Here is a 15,389-nt window from a genome sequence, read left to right as displayed (position 1 = left end):
AAGAGCCATATTTGGCTATACTGCGCCAAGCATACGGTAAAATCAGATCAGACATTGAAAACAACACATCTTAAAAACAAGTGAAAGTAATAAAAACCACGTAAAATGCGTCGATACAAATATTAAAAAACTGCCTTAATGTAGGACAGTGATTAACGTAAATGTAAAATAATAGCACTAAAGTGAATGCCGAGGCTGGAAAAGACCAGAACCGGTAATTGCCTTCCCTTGTAGGGCTCCGTGGTGGGCGGCGCCGTCGGGCCGGATTTATCTTTCATATCGTATGGCTACTTATAAGGGTACCTTCAGCGGACGTCACATTGTTCCACATTAAGCAAATTTTGATTTTGACAAGTTTTTCATCATGAAAGATGATTTCATTTTTCGGACAATAATGAAACATTTGAAACTGTTTCACCCTTTTTAGTGCAGAAAGCGATCGCTGCAACCGTTGGCAACTTGGTTGTCGAGGTAAACTCTCGAAAGCAAGCCCAGCAAATTTTAAAAAAAATTAAAAACACTCTATATTAACTGAAATAACGAAATCTTTTCCCCCTAGACAGTTGCCCCATCTAAAAATCACACCGCAATAGCATCCATCATCTATTTAATCTCTCACTCCCCCTTAGTATGTCTCTACCCCCCCTGCAATTATTAAAATCTGTAACGAAGATATATCCCCAACTTTCAATGCCACAAAGCTGAAATTAAAAATAGTCCCCTTCTCTCCCCAGTAGCATCTAAATTCTAAGCCCCCCCCCCAATTTCACCATTATTTCAAATTCTATTAGAAACACGAATCTGCTTCCAATTAAATAGAATACCTCGTCCTAATACCCTCCAAACACCTCATGGCTTGTCATACGATGCATAACTCCAGAAATAAAAACAACCTTAATTTTTTTGATTTTCAAACGCATATATCACGAAAACTTACACCCTACAGTAAAAGTAACGAAATTTTCCCCCTAGACTCAAAGCCCCATCTAAAAATCACACCACAATCTATTTAAGCTCTCCCCCTGAATAGGTCACTATCCCCTTCTGCATGTATTAAAATGTGTAACGAAGATATCACCTCATCTTACAATGCCACACAGCTGAAATTAATGAAGCCCCCCCCACAGCATGACGTGCACGACTCCCAACAAGAGGAAACACGCCCTTCCTCGCCTTTCCAGATAAAGAAGCATATCCAAGAAAAAAATCTACCAAAGGAAACACTTTGTCCCATTTCTCTTGTTTGAGTTCTCTCGCTCTTGTTTGAGATCTCTCGCTCTTTCCCCTAAGGAAGTGACTGTCCACCACTTCCATACAATCTAACTCGTCAAAAGGCGAACAGTTCACTTTTGATGAGAGCACCTCGTCTCAAACTGTTTTAGACCAACTAAGAAAGATAATAAACAATAAAAAGGAGAGTAGACATGACTTCCAGGTAGGAAAAAGAGATATGGCCAGTAAACAGTTCGACCATCTTGGGAGCATCATTTCTTTTTTAAAGAAATTCTGAATTGCGAAGTGATGTGTGTAAATGACTACAAAACAAAATATTGCAAGAAAACGACCGTTTTGATGATCTTTTGGTTGTTTGCGAAATCTGCAATATTTCATTCAGCACAGGGGGAAATTGCAAGAGGCATTTAAAAAGATTACATTTTGAACAAGTTACTACGGTGCAAGCGAATCAGACTTGTGGACTCCGCAATCAGAAATTTTGCAAAATTTGTCAACTACAAGAGCATATACAAAACCAGTATTCTATTCAACTAAAATTTGCAAGTGAAATTTTTCATAAAGAGAAAGACTTCTTGAACTGAAAAAAAAAAAATCGATAGTGGAAGCCAGTCATTTTTAACTATAGAAACTTCTGTGATACAGAAAATGGCAAAATAACCTACTACATCTATAATCGGATTGGATATTATCAACCTAAAAAAGATAAAATCAGACACATGAAAACTTCTGGTTTCACATGTCCTGCAGTCATGAAAGTGATCACGCAAACTGTTGAAGGAATCACAAAAATAGATGTTCAATACCAGTTAATTCATACTGGACATCAATTGGAAACAGGAAAGCTGCCTTTACCGAAAGAAGATAGAATAAATCTTGCTGCACGTCTAGCTCTTGGTTTTCCTTTGATCAAAATATTAAATGATGCAAGGCAGAATTTTGATCCAACAAAAAAGACTAAGTCTTACAATTCGAAAAGATCTGCACAACATTTGCAGAGATTTTCGAATTGGGGAACATGTTCTAGATCCTGATGATTCAACATCTGTAGATTTGCTTGTAAAGAAAATGAAAAAAGGATAATGATAAGCCTATACTAATTTATAAGGCAGTAGGAGACATTTTATTAGACTTCCCTTCTGTGAAAGAAAAAGATTTCATCTTAGGAATGATGAACGATGCACAACAGAAACTTTTGGAACTATATGGAAACAGTTGTGTCATGGTAGATTCAACACACGGAACAAACTAGTATGCGTTTGAACTATTGACAGTAATGATTCATGATGAAAATCATGAAGAGTTGCCAGTAGTCACTCTATTTTCTTCAAGACTTTTGCCTTATTTTTGCAGCCATAAAAAAACGCTTGCCAAACCTGCGTCCAAATGTTATAATGACAGATGATACGACTTCATTCACTGTTGCATTGGAAGAGATATTCTATGATAACTTAAGACATTTAGTATGCAGTTGGCATATTAATAAAAATTGGACTGTAAATATCAGTTACAAACTATGAAAACAGAACAGTTATCAAAAAAATTTTGAAGAATTGTATGACAGAAACAGACATTCCAAATTTTGAAAAACTTTAAGTAATTTTCTTGTATCATTTAAAGAAAAAGAAATGAAATTTGTTGAATATTTTATTTCTAATTGCAAAAATAGATCTAAGGAATGGGCATACTGCCATAGAATTGGGTTTCAAATCAACACAAACATGAAATTAGAACGATGGCATCGCCAGCTGAAATACGAGGAAGGTGATGGGAAAGTTATGAAAAGAATGGACAAGGCTCTATCCCTCGTGATTAATGCAGTGGCTAAAAAACTCCTTTCCAGAGTGATTTCCATGGAAAGGGGGAAATTTACATCTAAAGTCGCTCAAATCAGAAAACGTCATACAAGCAGTAATGGGTAGTGAATATGCTTTTTAAAATTTAGAAGAAAAAAAAATTGTCATCACAAAGCAGAATGGATGAATGCTTATATCGTATGATATTAAAAAATCAAAAGATATGTGTGAATGCCCTATGAGATGTGACGAATGTCATGTTAGCATTCATATGATGGTATGTGCTTGTATCAATTACAGCATTCGATTTATAATATGTAAACATATTCATTATGTATGCGAAAAATCAAAAAAATATTATTACTAGAGAATCTGAAACAATACAAGACCAAGAAAATTTAGACAATGAAGATAATCTTGTAATTATTGAAAATGATCCAAGAGAAAAACTAGGAATTGAAAAATCTGCTATAATATCCCATTTACAAAATGAATGTAGTAAATATTTCGGTTGCAGGAAAAGTAAAATAGTGAATCAGCTGAAAGAAGTACTTGTTAAAGCACAAAACTGGGATTCCCTCTGCCAGATGTGGAAAAGATAAAAGTGCTTAAAGCATGCTTTGATCTTTCTGTTGTCTCAACTAATGCTGCATATTTATGAAATGCATTACCTGTAAGCTTCAAATCACCAGCAAATAAAAATATCACTACACAAAGGAAATACATTATAAAAAAGATAAGTGAAAACCAGAACTAATTTTCCTTACTGAAAGCTGTTTTACTTTTATTCCTTATGAAATTAATCAGAGAAATCTATCATGAGTATCATTTATATTTAATAAAAATAATTTCTGTTTCAATAATATATTCTTGCATGATTATTTACAGAAGATTTAATGCATTGTATAATTCATATTTGAACAATAATGTTAATATAAAAATTATGGCATAAGTATAAGGTATCAATAATACATAATGATTCAATGAATATATATTCAATTCTTAATTATATTTTACTCAAAATTCTTGCATGATTATTCAAGAAAAATTAACAAATTGTTTAAAGACGTGCACATTAGTGTTCTAGCAATCATATAAAATATTTAAGTATAATTTAATTGCAATTACTAAAATGGCTCACGGTGGAAAACTTTGTCCCACTGAAAGATGCTTTACAAGCTGTCTGATCAGTAAAAAAATGGCAAGGTAATTGAGACGAGCAGCACACAAATAAATTACACGCCTGTTTCCCTTTTATCGGTCGCTTCAACACATCTAATTTATGCAGGAAACAAGCTATCATATTGACTCGAATTAGAATCGGTCATATAAGACTTACGCACAAACATTTGCTTTGCTCAGAGCCTGCACTTATTTGCTCCCATTGTCAATGCATTCTTTCAGTACGACATATTTTAATAGAATGTCAAAATTTTAATACATATATACTTAACCGATTTGGAACAAATAACATTACCTTAAGCCAACTGATTGGAGAAAATCCCCTTCCAAACCTTTTTAAGTTCCTTAGAGATGTAAATATTTACAAACTCATTTAAGCTCTTTTCTTTTAAACTTTAAAATTTCCTTTTACTGAACTGGTTATTATCACATTAAATATGAAGAATGTATATATCTAGTGTTTGGCGCAGTTTAATCAGCGCTTATAGTTATGGCTCTTCCGCCATAAAACGCAACTCAACCAATTACTAAAATAATAATTTTATTGAGTGAAAGAATTTTTTTTCCAAATTAATGAATATTTATTTTAATTTAGGTTTCAGCTAAATATAGTAATACCTAAAAAATATGTAAGTAATATAATAAATGTTCTTTTTATGGATTAGATAATGCAAACAAAGATATTTACATAAATACTACAGATAACAAATCTGTGCATGATGACTTGCAAGGGGTCAATTCATGTGACGTAAAAGTCACATGTCATGAACTTCTGCGCATGACATTTAAGTCTCATCCGCACCACTTTCGTCGATTAGTCTGCCATTAACGTTCTCCGTCAAGTATAAAGCGGATTTTTTTTTTTTTTTTTTTTTTTTTTTTTTTACATTTGAAGCTGTAATTTTTGAGTCATTTTCTTTCCTCTTATTACGTGTTAAAAGAGGAAATACTGGTGTGCTGATGGATGTTTTAATGCGAAACACAAGAGTGACTGTCATGATAAAATGTTTTCTTATTTTCCTTTCAACAATCCTGACCTGGGTTGTTAGCTTTGATATAGATTTTTTCAAGCCTTCGAAGTCTGTGATATGCTCCGATCATTTTGAAGAATTCATTCAGTGTGTTGCGAAAATAACTGCTATAATGCTAAAGTTAGTGAATAAATTTCATAAAGATTTATTTAGTAAGTGAATCCTTTACTAACTACTGAAAATTCAATTTTCTTATTGACTGTTATAATATATACATAATTGATGTATTTCATTAAAAGTTCTCTTAATTTGATAAATTGAATGCTATATATAAGTTTTGAAATACATTCATTTAGTTAAATTATATGAATTCTGATTTCAGTGGAAAGTACTCTGCTTCTTCCCAGACTATTACTTTTTCTGAAATAATCGACAGGATCAGCAATTTGCAAAATGAGCTACAAGAACTTCAGAATTCTGCTAGAAAGAAAGAGATTCATTCCAGAAAATATTGGACTTTTATTTTTCTATTTCTTTAACATATCAATTTTGAATTATAAAATTCTGTAAAGGCTTAAAAGTGTTTCAACTACTCTTTATATCCTATTTTACTTCACTCTCTCTATATATATATATAACATGACCTTACTCTTGTTTATTAAATTTACTGTATTATATGTTTTTGTTTTATTTTATGATATTCAATGTAATTTTTGTCAGTGTAACTTTAGTATAAAAAAATTCATAAATGTTCTGTTTAAAAGTATATTGTTCAACATTATGTTTTTATTGGTGATAAAAAAAAATTGTTGTTTAGTATCTAGGATGTTTCTGTTGAATAAAACTTTCATCATTTACATTGACATTGCTGTCATACTGCGTTTATATTATTTCTCAGTGTCTTGAAAAATAAATATTGATAAATAGTAAACAGTTTTTTGAATTAGTGAGTACATTGAAACATCCATTTGATTATATTTTTTCAAATAATTACATATATTTTATCTATATTTTTTTTTATGTGTAAATAAAAATTATGAAAGTGATTTTGTTTGTTTTCCTTTAATGATTTCTACAAATTAAAATGAAATAATTGATTCATAAGTTGCATAGATTTAAAAAAAACTATCTATACTTTTTATATTTCATAATTTGAAATTGTAAACAGAATTTATTCAATATATACTAATTTGAGTTTCATGTTCTTTCCTCTGAGCAAACTGAAAACATCAAAGTCTCACTATTTATAAAAGTAATTACATACGGAAAAAAAATAATTTTATTAGTAAGCTTTAAAATATTAACTTTTCTGAGAGTTATAATTATTTTTAAAAAGAATTAATTGAGGGAACTATATTCATAAGATTCAACATTCAATAATATGTAAAAAAGAACATATGTAATTTTTCAAAAACACTGCCATAGTCATTTATCAAAATGTATCCTTCGGTAAAAGAAAGGGGGGGGAGGATATGGGAAAGCAAAGAATAAAGCGGCACCTAAAGAATTATAAAGCGATGTTAATTGTGCAAAAACAATAATTCCATTGAAAATACTAATTAAAATTTTAATATAAGAAATAAAATTATATAACTAAGAAAATTTGGAGAAAATAATTCAAAATAATATTTTTTTAAAAAAATCAGAAGTTTTCAATAATTGATCGGCTAGCGTAATATTTACTAAACAATGGTTTCATCAACGTTGTCGGCAAACTTCACTACATGCGCAGAACGGTTGAAAATTGAACAGAAGCGGTTTGTTTGGTACCCGACACATGACCATGAATTGACCCCATTCTGTTATTTTGGTTAAATGTTAGAAACAATGTTTTGGTTTATATATTATAACTATACGAAATATATTAGTGAAACTGTGGAATTTTAGCTCTCAAGAATTGAGAACTAAAGCTCATTGATAGTTAATAGATATTTCATACAAATTTTTAATTTAATAAACTTAAATAATAACATTTTATAAAATATCTATTGCGATCAATTTTTTTTATTATCTTTATTGAATATAGCATATGAATTGAAATACTTTTTTAACTTAATTTACAAACAGATCTTAATTTTTCTATCACGGATGCAATTCAGTTTCTCCATAGGTATGTTGTATCTCATTATTAAAAAATATATAGAGAATTTTAGTTTTATTAGAAACAAATAATTTTGTAAAAACATACAATATATTTCATTATTTCGAAAACTTAATTTGTGCTATTTGACTTCAAGAGGCAGAAAAAACCTAAAACAATAAATCAAAAGAATATAATGAAAATAGTTGATCAATCAGTGCATGACAATTCCATTAATGACGAAACAGGAGTTGAAACTTTCATAGGTTTTATTTTCACACATATATAGACCCGGGCATTTCTAAGCTACCACACAAGCACATCGCAACACAAAGACGAGAGAGAGAGTGTGTGTACATGTCGCGTCGGCGTCTCGAATACATCTGGTTAGGAATTTCCCCTTTTCTCCACCGGAGGGAATCAAAATTCTTAACATTTCAGCCATAATTGTTAGAAATTCTTCCAGAGTTAGTTTTTGATTTCCTAGTACTCGTTTTAAATGGAATTTAAAGGATTATATTCCGGCTTCCCAAATACCTCCACCCCTCAGGGGCTCACCTACTATAGGTGAGTACGGGTGTCCCAATCCCGAGGTTCCCAGGGATCTTTACTCCCTTTATGTTTAATCTCCACTGCGCCTTCTGCTGTCTCCTTTTTTTTTCTTTCCCTCGAGGGTAGGCGAGGGAGCTCTCCATGAGAAGGTGTCGCCACTCTGTTTGCGCCTTGCTTCTCATGGACAGCTAATACCCCCACGTGTTTGCCGTGCGTGGCGACCCATTAGACGGGCGGTGCACTGTGGTCCCCGGTGTATCAATCGGCCGTAGCTAGCAACCTCAGTTACTAGTCTGCTAGGGATCAAGCGAAGGGGTTACTCCTTGGGCTTGGCGTTAAGGGTGGTCACTGTCCCCGGGGGTAACTCCGAGCGTATAGGTTCCGGCTAGCGCTAGGGTAAGCGCCGAGGCTGGGAATGGCCAGAGCCGGTGGCTGCCTTCCCTTGTTGGACTCCATGGTGGGTGGTGCCGTCGGGGCCCGAAGCCCTATCAATATCGTATGGGCAAAAAAAACCGTTCTCCCTTCAGTGGGCGTCAAATGTTACCGAATCAAATGCAAACCATTTCACATTTTGATACATTTTTCACCATTAAAAGAGTTTCCGAATCCAAAGATACTTTTCACTCGGTATCACCATTTCTTGTACAAAAAGCCATAGTAGCAACCGTTGGTGATGTTGCAGGTATACGTAAACTGCGTTCTGGTGACTTGCTTATAGAAGTTAATTCTAAGAAGCAAGCACAGCAAGTAATTAAACTAAAAGCATTAGCAACAATACCAGTTACCGTTTCCCCTCACTCTTCCTTAAATTATTCGAAAGGTGTCATAACCTGTGGAGAGCTGTACAATGTTTCTCTTGAAGAGATATCTAAGGGATTTCAACAGCAAGGAGTAACTCATGTACGCCGCATAACCATTCGGCGGGATGGCCAACTCATTAATACGAAACATCTCATCCTCACTTTCCATTCGCCTAAACTGCCTGAATTTGTATACGCCGGCTATCTGAAATTACCTGTTAGAGCATATATACCCAATCCCTTGAGATGTTTCCAATGTCAACGTTTCGGTCACTCCAAAGTTAATTGCCGCGGGACAGTAACTTGTGCCCGATGTGCTGAAAAAGGTCATGAAAGCCAGGAGTGCACTGCACCAGAAAAGTGCGTCAATTGTGGTGAAAATCATGCTTCCTTTTCGAGACTTTGCAAACGTTGGACTCTTGAGAAACAAATAACCACTCTTAAGTTCAAAGAAAACATTACATATCCTGAAGCTAGACGTAAAATACTAGCTCAAACACCTACGCCTGGTTTAACCTATGCTTCTGTGGTACAGAAACAGTTTTGTGTAAACTGTTCTTGTCCAAATTGTGTAAAATCTACCACCCACACAAAAACACTTGAAAAATCAACTGATTCAGAAACAGAGCATTCCACAAACAATGAAATTGAATTCTCGAAACCAGACAAACCTAAAAGAAACAAATCAAAATCTGGAAAGCATTTAAAATTACAACTCTCAAAACGTGGTCTTTCTCCACAGGATATTAGAACAAAACTTAGAAAATCAACCTTGCGCAATTCGGTTGCTTTGGGACTCGCAAATCAAGGTGCAGTCCACAAAGACCTAACGTCCATTTTTGGTGGCACATCCAAAAATGTAGACCTAATCGCACTTCATCCATCTGAAGAAGAGGATGAAGAACTTAAAATGAGTTGCGATACTTCGCAACTTCTCAACAATGTTCCTAATCCTTTACTTGAAGCGGGAGTTTCTTAATGGGTACCTTCGTTTCATGGAATTGTCGCGGCCTTCGGTCCAAATTGAATGACATTAAGACCATCCTTAACAACTTTCATCCTATCTGTTTTGGTGTTCAGGAGACCTTCTTGACACCTAATATCCCCATCAAAATACGCGGTTATAACTGTGCTCGTAAAGATGCAGAAACAGCATCTCATCCTTCTGGTGGAGTTTGTATTTTCACGTCGAATTTATATCCGAGTACACCTCTCCTATTACAAACTTCTCTGCAGGCTGTGGCTGTTCAGGTTCATACACGAATTTTGGTCACAGTCTGCTACATTTACTTACCGCCTCATGATGTCATTCATCAGCAAGATCTTGATAACCTTGTGGACCAACTTCCTTCGCCATTTATTATACTCGGAGATTTTAACGGCCATAGTACGTTGTGGGGTTCGGAGAGTACAAATTCTCGTGGGCAACAGATAGAACAGTTTGTTTCTAATAATTGTCTCTGTTTGCTCAATACTGATGAGAAGACGTACTTCCATGAGCCCACACGTAGCTTCCATAGCCTTGATCTAGCCATGTGCTCTCCTGAACTTTTGCCAGTATTGAACTTTGCAGTTAGCAAAGATCTACATAATAGTGACCATTTCCCTATTATTGTCTCCCATGCTGAAAGCGGCGGTGCGACTCTCTGTCCTCCGCGTTTTCTATTCCAGCTGGCAGACTGGGATACATTCACTCAATTGGCAGATATCACAGAGACCATGATCAGTACTTACGACATTACGGAAGCAATGCAACTTGTTATTGACAACATATTAAACGCCGCAAACGCCACCATTCCAAAGACCTCCCCACGTCTCAGAAAATTTCGCAGACCGTGGTGGAATGAGGCTTGTCGCAACAGCCACAAGCAGCAGAAAAAATTATGGAACATCTTTCGGAGGTACCCGACAACTGAAAATCTCATTGCTTTTAAGAGAGCCAAAGCGCTAGCTCGTCGCATTCGTCGTCAGAGTCAGAGGGATTCCTGGATTAAATTTGTATCATCTATTACATCATCGACCTCCAGCAAACAGTTGTGGAAAAAAGTAAAGGCTGCTAATGGTATCTATTGTGAATCTTCCATTCCTGTTTTAAATACAGGAAGTGGGATACATTCTGCTCCATTAGAAGTAGCCAATATCCTGGGCCAAACATTTGCACAAGTTTCCGCAATAGATTCTTATAGTCCTGAGTTTCTGGCGATTAAGAATCCCGCGGAACGGTTGCCTCTGCATTTTAATGACCGTCGCAAATTTTCATATAACTGTAAATTTAAAATTTTTGAACTCGAACAGGCCTTATCTAAATCTCATGACACCAGTCCAGGGCCAGATGGGATAACATACATCATGCTCCGTCATTTGAATACCACTTCCCTATCCAACCTGTTATTGTTATTTAACAGAATCTGGACCGAGCAGAAGTACCCTTCACAATGGCGCGAAGCTATTGTTATCCCAATCCTAAAACCCGGCAAAGAACCATCCAATCCTCTGAACTACCGACCAATAGCTTTGACGAGCTGTCTCTGTAAAACCTTAGAACGTATGGTCAATTCTCGTCTGATTTTTGAATTAGAAAAACAAGGATGTATCTTTCAGTTGCAGAGTGGTTTCCGTAGAGGACGGTCAACTGTTGACAACCTCGTCATTCTGGAAACGCAAATCCGCAATGCATTTGTGAAGAGAAATCACCTTGTATCTATTTTTTTTGATATAGAGAAAGCGTACGACCGTACGTGGCGTCACGGCATACTCTCAACGCTTTTTAACTATGGCTTTAGAGGAAATTTACCGGTCTTTTTAAAAAACTTTTTATCTTGTCGAACGTTTAAAGTTCGCATGGGTAACGTCTATTCAAACGATTTTATTCAAACTGAAGGTGTCCCGCAGGGTAGCATTCTTAGTGTTACTCTTTTTACTGTCCATTTTAGCCAAATAATTAATGTTTTACCTCCATCTATTCAAGGCACATTATACGTGGATGATCTCCAGATCTCTTGCCAAGGGAGCAATATGCACCTGATAGAGCGTCAACTGCAGGTTGCTGTAAACAAACTTGTAAATTGGTGCAATGAAAATGGGCATACGATTTCTCCAGAGAAAAGTAAATGCGTCCATTTTTGTAGGAAAAGGGGTATTCATTTGGATCCCAAAGTTCAGATTCGTAATGCTACCATCCCTGTGGTAAATGAAATAAAGTTTTTGGGAATAATATTTGACCGTAAGCTCACTTTCCTTCCGCATGTCCTACATTTGCGGAAGAAATGCGACAGGTCATTAAACATTCTCAAGGTACTGTCCAGAACCACTTGGGGAGCAGATCGAACTTCCTTGCTCCGAATTTATCAAGCAGTGACTTTATCCCGTATAGATTACGGATGTATGGTGTATGGCTCTGCTCGTCCTACGGTTTTACGTAGACTTGATACTATACATCATTCTGCTTTGAGAATTAGCTTAGGAGCATTTCGCACCTCACCTGTGAATAGTCTGTATGTTCTCTGCCATCATCTACCACTAAGTTTACGGCGTGAAAAATTATCTGCCCAATATTATCTTCGAGCACTGTCTGTTCCGAAGCATCCTGTGTGTTCTTTGACATTTCCGGTTAGTCTTCGGAGACTTTATAATGCTCGTCGCTCTCACGTACTTCCATTCTGCGAGAGAGTTAAACTGCTCCTTCGTGATTATGGACTTCATGATAAGGTAATCCAGACTACCGATTCATTTTCCTTTCCTCCTTGGAATATTCCTCAATTTTCATTTTTAAATCCCTTCTCTGGTTTTAAAAAGCAGAGTACTTCCCCTATTGTTTACCAGAATCTATTTTATTCTCATTGCTGTCAGTATTCAGATTACTTAAAAATATTTACGGATGGTTCAAAATCAGATGGTCATGCTGGTTGCGGTATTGTTTTTGATACCGACATATTTAGTTACCGTCTAGACTCATCTCTATCTGTTTTATCCGCTGAATTATTAGCCATCTTTTATGCTCTTCAGAGGATTTCACTCTCTTCTGATCGTAAATTCTGTATCTATACTGACAGCATGAGTTCACTGACAATGTTTTCCAACTGTAATAATCAGATGCACCCGATTGCCTTGGAAATCCTTGATCTTCTAAGGACTTTAAAAAACAGGGATTTTAAGATATTATTTTGCTGGATTCCGAGTCATGTCGGAATAACTGGTAATGAGCTGGCAGATAATGCAGCAAAGAAAGCATCTTTGCTTTCACAGCGAGACATCCCGTTCTGTGATGCAAAAAATATTTTTCAACGTCGTATGAATTCACTCTGGCAGGAATCATGGAACAATCATACTAATAACAAACTTCATAACGTAAAACCTATTATTTCACCCTGGCCTTGTTTACCAGTGCGAGAGCTAGACGTCAAATTGTCTAGACTCCGCATTGGTCACACTCATTTCACTCATAAACACCTTTTATTCGGTAATCGAGCTCCTATCTGCTCTAGATGCCAAGTGATTTTAACCGTTCTTCATCTTTTAATAGAATGTCCTAATTTTAATCATCACCGTTTGAGATTTTTTAATGCTTCATCAGTGGATATGCAAATGCTTGTGGGGGAACATCCCCACAAAAACCTTTTTCAATTTTTAAAAGCAATTGGATTTTACCATTTTATTTAACTTTGTTGTTTTTACCTTGTTAAAATTTTTAAGAGTTATTGCTTTGCAATTTTATCAGTGTTTATTTAATCAACTGTAGGATGTAAAGTCTAAGACTATATTTTAACCATATGTCTGGCGCAGTATAGTCAGATATGGCTCTTGCGCCAATAAACACCAATATCCATCCATCCATCCATCCCAAATACCTCCAAAATTCGGTGATTTAGGTGGAATGAATTTCCATTCAATAGATTCTGAAATTAAAAATTCACTTAAGCATTGATCATGAGAGTTGACAAGATTATACAGCTTTTTAAGTTCTTTGTTTGCACCGACAAATGTTTTGGATGTGTCAGTAAGAATTTTTGCACATTTAGCTCTCCTTCCAAAGAAACGCTTCAAACTTGCAATAAAACAGTCAGGTGTTTGATCTGTTACGAAATCAAGATGCAAGGCTTTAGTACATAAGCACACATAAATTACAACATAAACTTTGTTCAATATACCTTTTCTCTGATTTTTGAATTTTAGGAAGAATGGGCCAGCAAAGTCAATACTAATAATATTGAATACATGATTAGGAGTTATACGATCAGCTTGTAAATCACTCATTAATTGGGATGTTGTAACAGGTTTGTTTTTCACAAGTAATGCAATTGAATACCACCTTTTTACAATTATGTTTACCATTGATTGGCCAAAATCTCTGACGTACTTGATACAACAAAGCCTGTGCTCCCAAATGTAAATATTTCTTATGATAATGCACTAAAGTATTGTTAAGTTAAAATATGATTCGATGGTAACGCAATAGGATATTTTGAGTAAACATTTAATTTGGAATTTTTTAACCTGCCTCCCATTCTTAGAATATCATTTTCGTCCAACAATACATTTAAGATTGACAGTTTACTTTTTTTTTTAACATTCTTACCTCTTTTCAAATCTCTAATTTCCTCCTTAAGCTTACCACGTTTAATTATTCGGATCAATTGGTTTTCTGCCTCAATCCTTTCATCAGCCGTAATGGGCCCAGCAGTCCTTGACTGAGGGTACCTGCAATTAGCTGAAAATCGAAAAATATATGAAATAATACGAATAAGTTTTACATAGTCATTTGTGATTTTGAGAAGTTTATCGAGAAAATCATCACAATTAGTTCCGGTTACAGTCATTACTAGGTTGCTCGCTGGAACATAGTCTTTCTTTAATTCGTTTGCTACTTCAACTTCGTTGAATTCGCTGTTCACTGTGTTGTCAAGGCATAGATCTGGGTTAAACAACCAATCTGGACCATTCCACCAAACATCATCTTGCGCTAACACTTGGATAATAGACAGTCCTCGGGTTAACTTGTCTGCGGGGTTCGTCTTTCCTCTGCAGTAATTCCACTGGCCTCGATTGGTTTTCTCCTGTATCTCCCGTACGCGATTTCTCACAAACTCCTTCCATCGTAGAGAGTCTCCTTTTATCCAATGAAGGCTGATTTGCGAATCCGACCAGGAAATGTGGTCAGATGTAATCCAGGGAAATGCTCGTTTTAAGTATTCTGATAATCTGGCAGAAACAAGGGCTCCCATGAGTTCGAGTCTCGGCAGACTCAATTTTTTCAATGCAGCTAGGCGTCATTTCGCCACTATGGAACTGGAGTTCAACTTCCCGTTGGTCACTTTCCTGAAGTAGGCCACACAACCATAAGCCTTTGGGCTTGCATCGGATAAAATGTGAATTTCGGCCATTGGAGTCTCTGCATCAAGGAAGTAAGGACGAGGCAAAGAAATCTGAGGGATAGTTTTTACCTCATCCAGACATGACAGAAATGTCTCTTAAATGTCCGGTGGTAGTGGTTCATCCCATTTCAGCTCCCGTTCCCAGGGTGTTCTGTAGTAACAACTTCTTCTGACAGTAAAAGGTGTTATCATCCCCAATGGATCGAACAGGATCCTACAGATGCTCAGAATCAATCGCTTTGAAAGATTACTGTCCCTTATCTTAGAAATTTAATGAATGCCTATGGTAAATTTATCGTTGATATTGTCCCAAATGAGTGCAAGAATTTTTAATGGCACACCTAATTCTTCGGATGTTTCACGACGTTCAACATTAGCTTGTTTCCAAGCTTCATTTAGAATTG

The 15,389-nt window shown here is 35.7% G+C and overlaps 1 protein-coding gene across 1 annotated transcript; it reads right to left on the bottom strand.

The window, feature by feature from the left end:
• Window positions 1–14,243: 14,243 nt before the first annotated feature.
• On the bottom strand, window positions 14,244–14,835 carry LOC129956600 (uncharacterized). The gene is made up of 2 exons (XM_056068529.1): window positions 14,434–14,835; window positions 14,244–14,321 (listed from the first exon to the last, which is right to left on the bottom strand). Exons 1-2 carry the CDS (start codon window positions 14,833–14,835, stop codon window positions 14,244–14,246), a joined length of 480 nt encoding a protein of 159 aa, XP_055924504.1.
• Window positions 14,836–15,389: the final 554 nt, after the last annotated feature.

Source organism: Argiope bruennichi, chromosome 11 (assembly GCF_947563725.1).
Source record: "Argiope bruennichi chromosome 11, qqArgBrue1.1, whole genome shotgun sequence".
In the NCBI taxonomy this organism is placed as follows: Eukaryota; Metazoa; Arthropoda; class Arachnida; order Araneae; family Araneidae; genus Argiope; species Argiope bruennichi.
This window is presented reverse-complemented; position numbering and strand designations above follow the sequence as displayed.